The sequence below is a fragment of the Sminthopsis crassicaudata genome, chromosome 2, assembly GCF_048593235.1.
Source record: "Sminthopsis crassicaudata isolate SCR6 chromosome 2, ASM4859323v1, whole genome shotgun sequence".
NCBI lineage: Eukaryota > Metazoa > Chordata > Mammalia > Dasyuromorphia > Dasyuridae > Sminthopsis > Sminthopsis crassicaudata.
The window spans coordinates 438,821,549-438,835,985 of record NC_133618.1 but is presented as its reverse complement, the minus strand read 5'-3'; the positions used below and the strand labels follow the sequence as shown (position 1 = coordinate 438,835,985).

The following is a 14,437-nucleotide window of genomic DNA, read 5'->3' as shown; positions in this document are numbered from 1 at the left end:
GCAGTATCTCTGCCAAAGAAAACCCCAAAAGGGGGTCCCAAAGAGCCAGACATTTCTGAGAATAAAACAAATTTGATGTTTAATGCCTACACAACCTTGAGCAAATCTTTTATATTCTCATCCTCAGTTTATTCATCTGCAGAATGGGTGCAAGAAGTCTTGCCAGCTCTGTAATCTTAGATAGTTTTATGTTGCCTAAAAATTGAGATCTCGGACCCAAACCTGCTAGTTTTAACTAGTTAAATGAGGAATTCTGCCCCAGCGCTAGAGCCTATGATGCTTCTCCACTCTGGACTTAACAGAATCTCTAAGCTAGAAAGCCCTTTGTTGATCATCTGTCCAACCTGTCCATGACCAGAAACATGTTGCAGACGATTATCCAGCTCCAATTTGAAGATTTTTTCCTAACAGCAGAAAACATTCCACCTTGCAAATAACCTATTCATTCCACTTTTACCCAGCTCCTATCATTAGCAGATTTTTCTTTTATTGCAAGTTGAGTTGTTTCTTGTACTTTCCGCCCACCAGTGGCTCCTGTTCTGCCCTGGAGGCAGAGTCAAACCCTCCTTTCACCAGACAGCTCTTCATATTGCTCAGAGCCAGCGGACATCATCTTGGCCCACATACATACCTTAAGTGCAGGCAGCCCATTGTCCATTTAAGTGATGTCCATGGACTCACTTCTGATCAGCTCCAGGTGCCATCTTCTTGGGCTTTAGTTTGCCATCTTATTACTTGTACCTCATTTTATCCTGTTCTAGAGAATTATTAGATACTCTTTAAAGTTCATTTTAACTCTAAATCTTTGATACTAAATTCCTAAAATTAACCTTTATATCTCCCTCCCAGCTCTCTGGTCCCAGCTCTGTTTTGTGAGAGCTATCCAAAAGGAGAGAATTGTACCATATGTCTGTTGTTAATTGTTGGGGGAAGGTAATGTTGCCAAATCAAGTAAGGTAACCAAAGAATTTTGCCCTCACCATCCCATAGGGTCCCAGTCTCTTTGCATTGAGAAGGTCTAAGCTGTAAATTATGCCTACCCTTTGCCAACCTGAATGATGGGAATCCTGTGGGTAGTATCAGTGTTGTGGCATTGCCAGTGAAAACATTGTCCATGTGTGGCCCCACAGCTAGGCCCAAAGCCCAGATGCCTCAAGGTTCTTGGGAATTTTTTATTGGCTTGAGGTATAAAGTGAGCAAGCTTAGTCTTTAGGTAGGCAGTGCCAACCTCACTGCAATGCCAACCTGCTGGGTGGCCCAGCCCCTCCCACTCATCTTCCTTTAGCATTTAGGCTAAGATTTGGGGGATTCTAGGTGTACAGGCACCTGCTTATAGGTTTGCTTATCCCAGGGAGAGGATTTTGAAAAGCAATTGTCATTTCTCCAATGTTGCAATATCACTGGATTTTAAACAGAAACAAACTTTAGAGGTCATCTAATGTAGCTGCCCTTAGAACAGATCTGGAGGTGAGAGAGAAACTAGAGGGTGTTATGGGCCAGATCTCTGAACTTGAAACGAGGATGCTTGCAAGATACTAAATGGAATTGATGAGACAATGGTTATCTAATTCAATATGGTTCAATATGATTGATTTAATCTTATAAGAAATAATGGTTTCCTAGTGATATAATGATTGGTTTATACTCAGTGGGGAACATATAAGCAGGGACTGAGAGCCACAGAGGACAAGTACACTAGAAGCTCACGGAGCCAAGGAGATATTCATTTCACCTTCAGTCATTGGTGGCTGGCCTGGCCTCCTGCACTCCCCCCAAGACCAAGGCCAGACTAAAAGGTTCTCCAGAAAGCTGCCTAGCATCAGGCAAGGAGCCAGGACTTGGACTTTTAACAACTGGCTGTCTTTGTGATTACTGAACTGAAATGAAGGCTGCTTCCAGAGACCCAAGAAAACTGAACCAGAGAACACTACAAGAGGGGTCATTTAATCCAATGTTTTTCCTTCCATTGCCCTTTCTCCCTTTTTTTGTTTGTTTGTTTTTTAACAGAAGAAACAAGTAATATGCCAGCTCCATGTTACCCTTACATTGGCCTAAAGCAGTGGTTCATAAGCTTCCAACAATGTCTTATTTTTTGCCATGAAGAATGGGAGATTCAGACAATTTTCATATGTGCATGGGATTTGCAAATCTAACTTCCTTACAATTCTTAAAGGCCCCCTTTGAGAACCACTGACCCAAAAGCAACAAGAAGCAGTTTTCAGACTTAGATTATCCAACATCCAAATTTAGTACTCTGTCCATTTTGCTTATGTTTTCTACTCGTGCTTTTACCTGTTCTGGCTAGAATCTGAAGGTCTTGACCCTGATTCTTCCGTGGCATTGCAGGGTTGAATTAGGCAGATAATCACATTTGTTGTCATATTTCCCAGCTCTCCCCACAGGTCTTCTCTGAATAAAGTAATTACATGGTAATATAGGACAAGCCTTTCCACAACAACCCTATGTGGCTGTTATCTCCATTTTGTGTGAGGCTGTGATGGCTATGATAATCTGAGGCTCAGGCAAGTGGCTTGCACTTGCCATTCCCCAGTGCCCTCTGCAGTCAGTTTACTGCTATTTATTATGTGCTGAACAGGGTCCTGGGCTCAGAGTTCCTAACCCTTAAGTCAGGGCTTTTATGTGCCTCGAACTGACCTTGAGAATTACATAGAGGGGGGAATTGATTTTTTTTCCCTCTCAGAAAATTCTTTTGAGTTTCACATCAACCCTGAGAAGGAGATGCTCCAGGTGTTACCCCATTTTACAGACTGAGGAAACTGAGACAGGTTACCAACTCAGTCTGAAGTAGACTGAAACAAATAGGTTTGCTAAAGTAAAGGAAGCATTTGAAGGAGGCACCTCTTATCTAGGTTTCCAATCAGTGGGCGTTATGTTCTTCACTAGTGGACAACACTTAGGAACAGGGAATTGGGTTTGAATTTGCGGCTTCCAAAGTCTCAGTACCCTTCCTTCCTTTTAGGAAGCAGAGTAAGTAGCTATAGCATTAATATTCTCACTCCTAATGACATTTCCTCAGTAATGGTCCCCAGAACACACAGTTCCAACCCTGCGGGCTAGCAGTCTAAATTAGAACACCACAGGAAGTTCTGGCCTTTGTCTTGTCTTTCTACTGTGAGGACAGTATATCTTGCATCTGGAAAATGTAAGGCAGATACTTTTTATTGTTTATAAAAGAAGAGAATGATCTGGGGTGGGATGGAGGAGAAAGGGACTTGACCAGGTTTGCAGTGTGTGAAAGTTACTGGGAGAGTGGGCATTCTAATTTAGGGTTCTTCATTTCTCCCCAGTTCAGCTCTCAATCTTTTTTTTTTTTTTTCCCCCTCTGAATCACTGGATTTTAGATTTGGAAGGAACCTCATCAGCCATCTGATCCAGGAGCTTTAAATTCTAGGAGCTTGTTTTTTTGTGTCCTTTAGCTGTTTGCTGAGATTTATAGCCTCTTCTCAGAGCAGTCTAGGCTTCATATTTAAACATATAAACTAAAATATGAAACCCTGCAAAGAAAATTAAAAACTACTGACATGCAGTCCAACCAATATTTGAAAGAATTTCTGTTATCACAGATCACATGGTCATCCATATTGTTTGAAGATCTCCCATAAGGGTGGAACCCATTGCCTTTTGACTTAGTTTCTTCCACTTTTTAATAACTAATTAAGAAATTTTCTTGTTACAATAATCTAAATTTGCTTCCCTATAACTTTTATATATTAATCCTAATTCTGCCTATTGGAATCAAAACAAATCTAATCCGTTTTCTATGCAACAGCCCTCCTGATACTTGAAGATGAACCCAACCCTTTAATTCAGATCAAACATTAGTTCCTTCCATAGATCCTCAGATGACATGGACTTGAACTGCCTGTCATCTTGCTCACCTACTTCTAGATACTCATTTATCAATGATCTTTTAAAAACTGTGCGCCCACAACTGCAAATTGTTCTCCAAATGTTTCCTGAGTAATGCAGAGAAGGCAGTGTGACTATTACTTTATTTCGGCTGGGGTCTCACTCCCCCCCCCCATTTATTCATTGTAGGTGGCAGCTATGTTGTCATTGATAAGCTATGAGTCTGGAGGGATTTGAAGAAAGAAAGGCAACAGTAGAAAGGTGGACAGGGAAACTGATGATGTGATGGCTTGAATACAGACAATTCATAAAACTGCCAGAAATGAAAGGGAACTGACATATTCAGTTCATAGTTCAAAGGTTTTGAGCTAGAATGGGATTTAAAAATATATAATCCAACTTCCTACAGAGAGGGAAAATGAAGACAAAAAGATGGCCTATAGTTATATAGGTTTTTGTGGCAGAACTGGGGTTTAAACTCAGTTATTCTAATCTATAGCTGGAATTTTTTTCCCACTGCATGTGGTGATTGTAGTTTTTAAATGGCAAAGTCAGAATTTGAATCCAGATCTATCCCTAGATCCAATGCTTTGTCCTCATCAGAAATCCCATGTAAGCATTCCTAACATGATCATCCAGTCTTCATCGATGAACTCGCTACCTTATGAGTCAGTCTGTTGCACTTGTGAGCTGCTTGAATAGCTGAAAAATTTCTCTTTGGGCAGTGTTGTGGGAATTTTACCATAACTGGCTGCCCTAGCTGCTTTCCTGACCTGACTGCAAATTTCATGGAATCATAAAGTACCAGAGCTGGGAAGACCCTTAAGAAATTATCTCTTCCCACTATGCTTTTATTTATTTATTTTTTGCTGAGGCAGTTGGGGTTAAATGACTTGCCCAGGGCCACACAGCTAGGAAGTGATAAATGTCAGGTCAGATTTGAATTTGGGTCCTCCTGACTTTTGCTCTAACCACTGTACCACCTAGCTGCTGCTCCTCCATGCTTTTATTTTAAAGATAGGGAATATCAGAGTGCCATTGATTTTGAATTCCAGTGGATGTCTCTAAACTCTACAATTAGAGAGTCATTCATTACATTGTTGATTCAATATAACATTTATTGAAGGGATGTTATATGTTGGGAATTATGGAAAATGTATGTGAATAAAATGTAATTCTGAGAGCATAAATGATATTATACACATAGAACAAGACAGAACAAGATATGATCCAGGCTAAAGGAGAAATACATTTCTGGGGACAATAGACCAGTTCCAGCTTGGGAGGGTATTTTTGAAGGAAATGAAGAAAGGTTTCCTGGAAGGGATGGCACCTCAGATGGGACTGGAAGGAGGAAGAGGCTTTATAGAGAAGGAGAGATGGGGTCTAAGAAAATATAGGGTGAGTAGGAAATTGGGTAGTATAGTTTGACTGGAGGACTGGGAAAATATTGGGAGTTTTAGATGTCTACAAGCTGGAGGACAGGTGGGATAAGAACTGCTAAGAAAGCCTGAGGAGTTTGGACCTCGGCCTGTGGCCAGTAGGGAGCTGTTCAGGATTTCTCAGTAAGCGAATAAAATAAGAGTAAAGCAGGAATGTCTCATGGCCAGTAGCTCTTGAAGCTATCTGTGTGAGTGATAAAATGCCCAATTCTAAATAACAAGAATTTGGGAGGAGGGGAATGGGGTGAAGGGAATGCAGGGCACAGACATCTGGCCTGAAATCAGACATCTCTTCTGTTACATTCTGAGGCAGGATTACCTCTAATTTCCCTGCCATCTTGGGGACTTCTCTGTTTGAATTCGAGGGCCCCAGAGGGGACATAGCCAGCGCTATGTCCCGGGAAAGCCACTTAGAAATGAGCAGAGGGAGGCATATTTGGGTTTCTGGCACTAAGTAATCCTACTTGAGCAAGGCTTTGGAGGTGAGGGATGAGGGGGCTCCAGTCTCCCCCCTCCTGGAGCACTCAGAGTTCAGCATTTCCCCATGAATGAGCGGCAGGAACAGGCACTCCTGAAGAACCTGCATTGGCACGAGTCACACGGGTTGCAGCAGGAAATTGTCTGGGGCTGGCAGAAGGCCCCTGTGGCCGCACAATTGGATGCAGATGAGGCCTTCTTCACCACAGCTTTTTTCTGAGAAAAAGGAGGTAACCAATGACTTCAGTCTCCCCTTCTCTACCACAGTAAGCCTTGGGCTTACCTACTCTTAGTTCCCTCGTAGATATCCTCCCCACCATTTACTCCCACCATCCACCCTCTGTACCCCAACATCTCTGACTCAGCCTGGCCCCAATGGTGGTTTTTCCCAGGTAGCAGCCTAGGTCTTTGCTTTTATCTATTATCTATTTGTTTGTTTATTTATTTATTGCATATTATTATTATTATTATTATTACTCATATTTCTATAGAGGGACTTTAAGATTTAGAGTGCTTCCCTTACAATGTCTAAATGAAGGAGGTATTTTGAAAAATTATTACACCCATTCTTGAACAGACAGGTCAGGTAATTGCTCAAGGCCAAACAGCTAAAAAACAATAGTCAGGAACATCTGTATAATTGTAATAGAATGTTATTGTGCTGTAAGCAATGACAAGTAGGATGATTTCAGAAAAAAAACTGATGCATAGTGAAGAGAACAGAACCAGGAGAACTTAATAATAGTAAAATCATTCAAGGAAGAATTGTGAATGATTTAACTATTTTCAGGAATATAGTTATCCAAGGCAATCCCAAAAACAATGATGAGGCATGTTTTCTTCAGAGAAAGAACAGATACAGTTCTTTGATTGAATACAGACTGAAACATGCTATTTTTTCTTTTATTTCTTTTCAAGTCTTACCAAATAACTAATATGTAAAAGCTTTATATAATTGCACTTGTATAATCTATATCTGATTGCTTATTCTTTCAGGGAGGGAAGAAGGGAGATGTAGAATTTATAACTCAAAACTTTAAATTAAAATATTTTTTAAAATTGGGGGGGGAGTTGGGAAGAATCATAGGCCATCAATTCTGAAAGTAACCTCTTGTATTAGAGATTTGGAAACTGAGGCCCCCAAAATGGAACTCACACAAGAGGGGAGCAGAACCCAGGTTTTTATTAATTAATTAATTAATTAATTAATTTTTTAATCAAAGCCTGAGGCAATTTACACTGTTACACTACCTTTAGGTTTTAATAGGAATCTCAAAGTCTTCTTCCAAGGGAATGATTCATGATGGACCAAGAGATCTATTAAGAAAAGGAGATATTTTGGGGACAAGAAGATATTTTGGTGTGCCTTGGTGTCCTGGATCTCTGAGGTCTTGGATATGTTCTCCTCAGTAGCAGTGGTCTAAAGAAGTCATTAATAATAGGAGGAATCCTGGACTTGATGACAAAGGACAAAGGACAAAGGACAAAGGTTTTCATCCTGCCTGTATTATTCATTAGCTGTGTGACCTTGGGCAAGCTATATAAGTTCTCTAGGCCTTAATTTCCCCATATGTAAAGTGAAGGGTTCAGATAAGGTGACCACCCCTGTCATAAGAGCTTTTAAATTCCTTTTCTATTTTAGGTCCAGCATGGCTACTTTAATTGTGTTGTAAATCCCAGCGTCCTTGTTTGTGATTTTTTGGGTAAATTAGATATGACTGATTTTCATCTTTAGTTATCCATGGAATATAAATCCCACAGGCATATCTTTGTGCTGTAAATCTTTACTTTCTTCTGTCAGGATCTGCTTTATGTCTCTGATATAATTAGAACTATATAGATTCAGAAATCTTAGGGTCCTAATTCAGTAGTTGATTATTAATATAAGATAATCAATTCTCTCAATTTCTAATATCCTTTCCACCAATAAAGCAATGATATCTTTCCTGAGGGAGTGGAGAGCTGTTATCACAGAAAGAATTCTGGATAGAGTAAATTATAAAAATTGGGTAGGAGTCTCACTTAACGGCATTATAATTGTAAGCAAGTCAATCTTTCCAAGTCTCAGTTGTTTTTACCTGAAAAAATAGGTTGGTTATTAATATTCCCACCCAACCTTCCCCGCCCCATACTTTACCAGACAATATGGGGGGAAGGTACAGACTATATACATATACACACAAGTCAGTTCATCATGTCGTTATAATATAAACACATACACAATCAGTCCATCATGTTATTTTGAAACAGGGATGGACTCTTACCTCTCCCCCTCCCATCCCTCTTTTATCTCTGCTGAAGTCTCACCTACCTCAAAGGATTTCTTGATTTCTATCTCTTTCCTGATGTTCTTCTTGGCTTTTTTGTTCAATGCTTCAAAGAAAACAAAATGAAGAGAAGATATGTCTGACTGGCAGGGCCAGGGATAGGCTGAATTGGGAAGAGGGAAGCCTCTGGGAAGGGGGTCTCCCGGAGGCAGAGGTGGAGAGACTTTTTGCCTCACCATTTCAATGCCAAAGGAGCCAAAAGAGCAAAGACAGGGATTGAGGTAAGTGCCTCACAAAGAAAAGAAAGCCTGAGAATAGAGGAAGTCTTAGGGGCTAGACTGAGAAGAAATTTGATTCTTGTTCACTTTTGGCATTCTCCTCCTAGCATCTCGGGGTCAAAGGGAGTTTCTTCAATTGCCCCCTTTCTTTGGATTCTGGGAACAGTTAAGACCAAGAGGTTTGTGGAAACCTCAAAACTAGTCTTGGAGACCACCTTTCCTAATCCCTCAATCTCCAGCACTATCTAGACAGGCTCTTAACTTTTTTTTGCCATGGGTCCCTTTGGGAATCTTGGGTGAAGCCTATAAACCCTTTCCAGCATAATGTTTTTCAACCCATGGGAAAAAAAAAGATTTGCAAAGGAAGCCAAGCCAATTGTATTGAAATAAAATCGCTTTCTACCTCTCTTCTCCCTCATCTTTGTTGCTTGCTTGCTTTTTTCTTTGTCATTTTCCCCCCTTTTGATCTGACTTTTTTTGTGCAGAATGATAAATGTGGAAATATGTTTAGAAGAATTTCACATTTAATTTATATTAGATGCACTGAAATCTCATTGGTCTAGACCCTGTTTTTCCAGGTAGAATCAAAAGTCTCATCAAAGCCCAGCTCTCATATACTGAACATTGGTTATAGAAAGGAGTTACATTCATCTGACTTTTCTCCAGATTTGATTACTATGGCTCTGTGACTCGATAAGGGACTTCAGGCTGGTAAGTGGCTGAAGAAAAGGCTGGAAAGGTGCCCCTAATAAAGAAGAAATCTGAAATGCTGAGAGTGGGTTTCAGAAGTGATTTTTTCAGGTATTGGAACCCAGTTCTTGTGGTTCCCAATCTATAGACTAAATGGGGAGTGAGCACCACTATCAAGAATAGCTATTACTTGAGAGAGGTAGCTGCATTTGAGGGAGACCGCCGGGAATCTCCCAGAAAGGGGAAATGAAGCCCAAGTCCTCTAGACTAAGGAAGCAGGATGGAGATCATAGGCCCGCCCTGTACACTATGTCAGAGATGGTGGCTGGCCAGGCTACTCACCCACGATGGACACAGAAGGAAAGTCAGGCAGGTTCATGGAGTTTCTTCCCAGAACCCTATCCTTACTCCATTTCTCTTCTTCAGCCAGGTGGCAGTAGGCAGCCAGGAACCACAGGCAGGCCAGAAGGAAAGGAAGGAACAGATGCTTAGCTGTCATCCTGGAATTTCTAAGCAGAACAGAAAACCAGAGTCAATATGAAATTGGGATGTGAGAGGGCTGGGAAGGAGGGGGAGTGGGGGAGATCTGCCCTGGATGGTGACCCCATGAGCCACAGAGTAGTCTAGCCCTAAAGCAGGGGAAGGGAGACAAGTGCAGTGGGAGGAAAGGAAAAAAAACAAAAATTGTGGGAAGATGAGAAGACTCTGGGAGGACTGGAGGAAAACAGAAGGATGGCCTCTACTTAGCAGCATTTACTGCTATAGCCTGGCTGTGTCAGAGCAACAAATATAATGAACATTTATTAAATACCTCCTGTAGGGAGCATTTATTCTAGAAAGGAGATATGGTACCCACAGCTATCACACAATATGTGCATTAAAAAGAACCAAAATAAATAAACCACTGAGGAAGGTGTGAGGACAGTCAGTCAGTCACCGAGCATTAATCATTGATGAATTGCTTGCTCTCATACGCACAATAAATGTTTATTGATTGATTGATACTATGTGCCAGCCATTGTCCTTAGCTCTGGGGATTTAAGGAAAGGAAAAAGCCTAATTTTCTACTCTCAAGGAATTCACATTCTAGTGGAGGAGGCAACTTGCAGATAATTATGAAAATACAAGATATGGACAGTGTAAAGGGAGACTGTTTCAAAGAAGGCTTTCTAGAGAATTTGGTATTTAATACCCATTAAAAGATGGGTAAGAATGCAACAATCCCAGAGAAAGAGGTAGGATTTACTAGGCACAGGAAAAAGTGAGCAAAAGAACAGAGTTTGGAGAGTGCAAAATGTTTTCAGGACCTCAGATTAGTCAGTATAATTTGCTTGAACTGTAGAATATAGTTAAAGAAACATGATGAAGATGGGATTTGAATGTGTGTGTAAAACAATGGATTCCATCACCTTAAGCACTTAGTGTTGTATGTCCAGGAGTAGGGGGTGTTTAAAGGACTAGCACATCTGGTGTGAGGGCTTGCCAAGCCTTTTTCAGGGCTCCTCATCCACCTTTGGGGTCCACCTTTTATCTATTTCTCACTTGTGACTCTAAGAAGTTTTGGCATGCTTAATGGCCACATTCCTGGAAAACTGTCTTGACAGACAGGATAAATGAGCAAGTAATCCAAAAAAGGTTAAACCTGTGCAATTCTTCCAAACATGTTTACACATTTATTATTCTGAAGAAGAAAAATCGGATCAAAAAGAGAAAGAAAAAAGCAAACAAGCAAACCACAGCAACAAAGGTGAAAATACTATGTTGTGATCCACATTCAGTCCCCATAATTCTCTCTCTGGATGAAGATGGCTCTCTCCATTATAAGTCTATTGAAATTGGCCGGAATCACCTCATTGTTGAAAAGAGCCAAGGACTTTGAGTTTTACTACCTGGGAGTAAATAGGGAGCCATGGAAGATTTTTGTGGAGAGGTGAGGGAGGAAAGGGTGAATTTGTGATCTGGTTGGCACAAATAATTCTGTCTTGGGAAATTCCCTCTATCAAAGCAGACCCAGCAATTTATCTAGTAACAAACCACGGGACCATTTAAGCTCTAAAGTTGTAGGCACAATACACATTTTGTTTACCAGACTATATAGATGTGAGTACATGAAGATTTGAATATTGTCTCTAGTCCTGAATTCATGGATGAAACCAAACTGGATTTCTAAGTAAGGTTGAGAGACCTAGATTGCCTCTATCCTTGAAGCAGTTTCTAGACTTTGTCCCTTGGCTGTAAAGAGGTAGATACATTTTTTGTTGACTCTCCACATCCCTCTCCCACTCCTGTTGCCAGTAATCAGGGATTCCCCTGGCTCCTGGGTGAGACCCCAGCTGTGAAGCATCAATGACAGTCCCAGGAAGAAGAGCACTGGAGTGGGCTCAGCTAGTTCCACACCTGGCTCCATGGCCTGAGGCTGGCATCCCCAGGTCCTCTATCCTCTCTTGGCTTTGATGGAGAGACTCACTTCCTAGGGCTGGGGACATGCAGCCCTCATAGGAACCAATACTTCTCTGAGCCACAGACAAATAGCTGTTACTTCTCTGTGAAGTCTTTTGGGCTTCCCCCACCTCCCCACCATGCTCTTCTACTATTTCTACCATTCCCTTTCATCATTGGCAATGTTCCACTAGTGGGTCATTAACTCTTCTCTACCAGCTCTCATGGAATAGGTGGGGAAAGAGGAAGAAAGAAGGAAAATACCCTGGATAGTAGTCCCAACTCTGCAACTGATTGCTGTGTCACTCGGGGCTAGTCCTTTCTGCTTTCTGGTCTCTTCTATTTCAGGAGATAGTTGGGAAAAAAATTGCTCCCTAAGGGCCTCCGAACTCTGAATAGACATTCCTTGTGAACTGATCTAACCATTCTGGAGAGCAATTTGGAACTATGCCCAAAAGGCAATGAAACTGCATACCTTTTCACCCAGCAATACCACTGCTAGATCTATATCCCAAAGAGATCATTAAAAAGAGGAAAAGATCCACATATAGAAAAATATTTATAGCAATTCCTTTAAAATTTTTAATAGGATTTTATTTTTCCAAAGCTTTGTAAAAACTTTCTTGGGATAGTTTTCAACCTTCATTTTTTTTTTTTTTTTTTTTTTTTTTTTTTTTTTTGCTGAGGCAATTGGGGTTAATGACTTGCCTAGGGTCTTACCTAGACAACTAGGAAGCATTAAGTGTCTGAGGCCAAATTTGAACTCAGGTCCTCCTGACTTCAGAGCTGACATTCTATCCACTGTGCTATGTAGCTGCCTCAACCTTCCCTTTTTCAAAATCTTGTATTTCAAAATTTTCTTCTTCTCTTTGTTTCCCCTCCCCAAGACAGCAAGCAGTCCAATTATAGGTTAAACATGTTTAATTCTTAACATATTTCCATATTCATCCTGCTGTGCAAAAAAAAAATCAGATCAAAGGGGGAAAATATAAGGAAGGAAACAAGCAACAAAAAGATGAAAATAGTATGTTTTGATCTACATTTAGTCTCCATAGTTCTCTGTCTGTATGTGAATGGCACTTTCCTTCATAAATCTATTGGAATTACCTTGAATCACCTCATTGTTGATCATCATGCATTTTATTGTTACTATGTACAATGTTCTCCTGGTTCTGTTCACTTCATTCAGCATCAGTTCATATGAGTCTTTCTAGACTTTTCTGAAATCAACCTGCTCATCATTTCTTATAGAACAGTAATATTCCATTACCTTCATATTCCATAACTTATTCAGTCATTCCCCAAATGATGGCCATCCATTCAATTTCTAGTTCATTGCCACTACAAAAAGGCTTATAGCACCTCTTTTTGTGTGGCAAAGAATTAATTCACTAAGTCAAAGCAGCTCAAGACCTTTATGTCTGATAATGACCTTGAATTCTTAATATCCCTCACTTACCGCTTCTTAGGGCAATGAATCCTTACCTGAGAAGTCAGAACCAGTGACCTGTCTAGTCCAGGGGTAGCTACGGCAACAAGAGGCAGCTAAATAGCTCAATAGCTAGAGTTTTGGGCCTGGAGTTAGGAAAACCTTAGTTCAAATGCAGCGTTATATACTTACTAGCTGTTTGAACTTGGGCAAGTCACTTTACCTCCATCTTAATCTACCAAAAAAGAAAATAAGAGACCACTCCAGTATCTTTGCCAAGAAAACCCCATGCCCAGTATTGGTGCGCTTTGGTTTTCATAGTCATGAAGAGTTGGACACAACTGAATACCAACAGGGCAGCGGCTCAGTAAATGGAGCAAATGGAGCCTAGGCATTTACTAACTTTACAATCTGGGTCAAGGTGTTTTCTTTTTCTTAACTTTTCCTTACCTGTAAAATAGGGATAATAATAGTAACCACCTTATAGACAATTAGGTGGTGCAGTAGAGTACCAGGCTCGGAGTCAGAAAGTTGTTCCATTGTTTCAGTCCTATCAGATTCTTCATGATCCCATTCAGAGTTTTTGGAGATACTGGAGTGGGTGGTCATTTCCTTCTCCAGCTCATTTTAGAGATGAGAAAACTGAGGCAAACAGGGTTAAGTGACTTGTCCAGGATCACACAGCTACTAAGTATATGAAACCAGATTTTGAACTCAGAAAGATGAGACTTCCCAACTCTAGACACTTAGCTTCTAGTCAGGAAGAATTTTCAAATCTAGTCTCAGACACTTACTATCTGTGTGACTCTGGGCAAGTCACTTATCCTTGTTTGCCTCAGTTGCTTCAACTGTAAAGTGGAGATAATAATAGCATCTCTTTCCTAGGATTGTTGTGAAGAACAAATAATATATAATAAACCTTAAGGCTTCTAATAATTGTTAACTATTATTATTCTATACCTTGAAAGGCAAAGCTTGGGTCATCTTAAAGAATCTCTTAAAATCTATTTCCCTTGAATCACTACATGCTGAAGGATCAATTGGTTATTAATTTCCATAAGCATGTAGGCTCTGGTTAGAGCATCATAGATTTATAACTAAGAGGGGACCTTATATGTCATTATCCAACCTTCTCATTTTACAAATGAAGAAGCTGAGGTGAGGGTTAGGGAGTAAAATTATTTGCCCACAGTCACAAAGATGGTGAATTGGGAAAGTTATATGGGAGAAGAAGGAGAAGACTATTTCATTGGCTTATTTCTCTGATATATAACAGTAGTGACCTTAGAATAATTCAATATAATAACTTGTGGACTTGTATGTAACAAATAGTAAGTACCTATTGTGTGCAAAGTAGTATTCTAAGTGTTGAGGAAGATATTAAATTTATTTTTTTGCAAAAAAATAAAAAAAATTCTCACTCTTTTTCTTTTGATAACAGCTTTCTATTTTCAAAATACATGCAAAGATAGTTTTCAACATTCACTCTTGCAAAACCTTGTGCTTCAAAATTTTCTCCCTCTCCTAGACAGCAAGTAATCCAAA

General features: G+C 40.2%; 1 protein-coding gene across 1 annotated transcript in view; it reads right to left on the bottom strand.

The window, feature by feature from the left end:
• Positions 1-4,974: 4,974 nt before the first annotated feature.
• ASIP (agouti signaling protein) overlaps positions 4,975-14,437 on the bottom strand; it is a 67,564-nt gene continuing 58,101 nt past the window's right edge. Inside the window, exons 2-4 of the mRNA XM_074292439.1 lie at positions 9,367-9,533; positions 8,101-8,162; positions 4,975-6,005 (exon numbers count right to left, since the gene is read on the bottom strand). Of these exons, the coding sequence (XP_074148540.1) occupies positions 5,844-6,005; positions 8,101-8,162; positions 9,367-9,523 (381 nt within the window). The 5' untranslated portion in view covers positions 9,524-9,533 and the 3' untranslated portion in view covers positions 4,975-5,843. The remainder of the gene's footprint in view (positions 6,006-8,100; positions 8,163-9,366; positions 9,534-14,437) is intronic.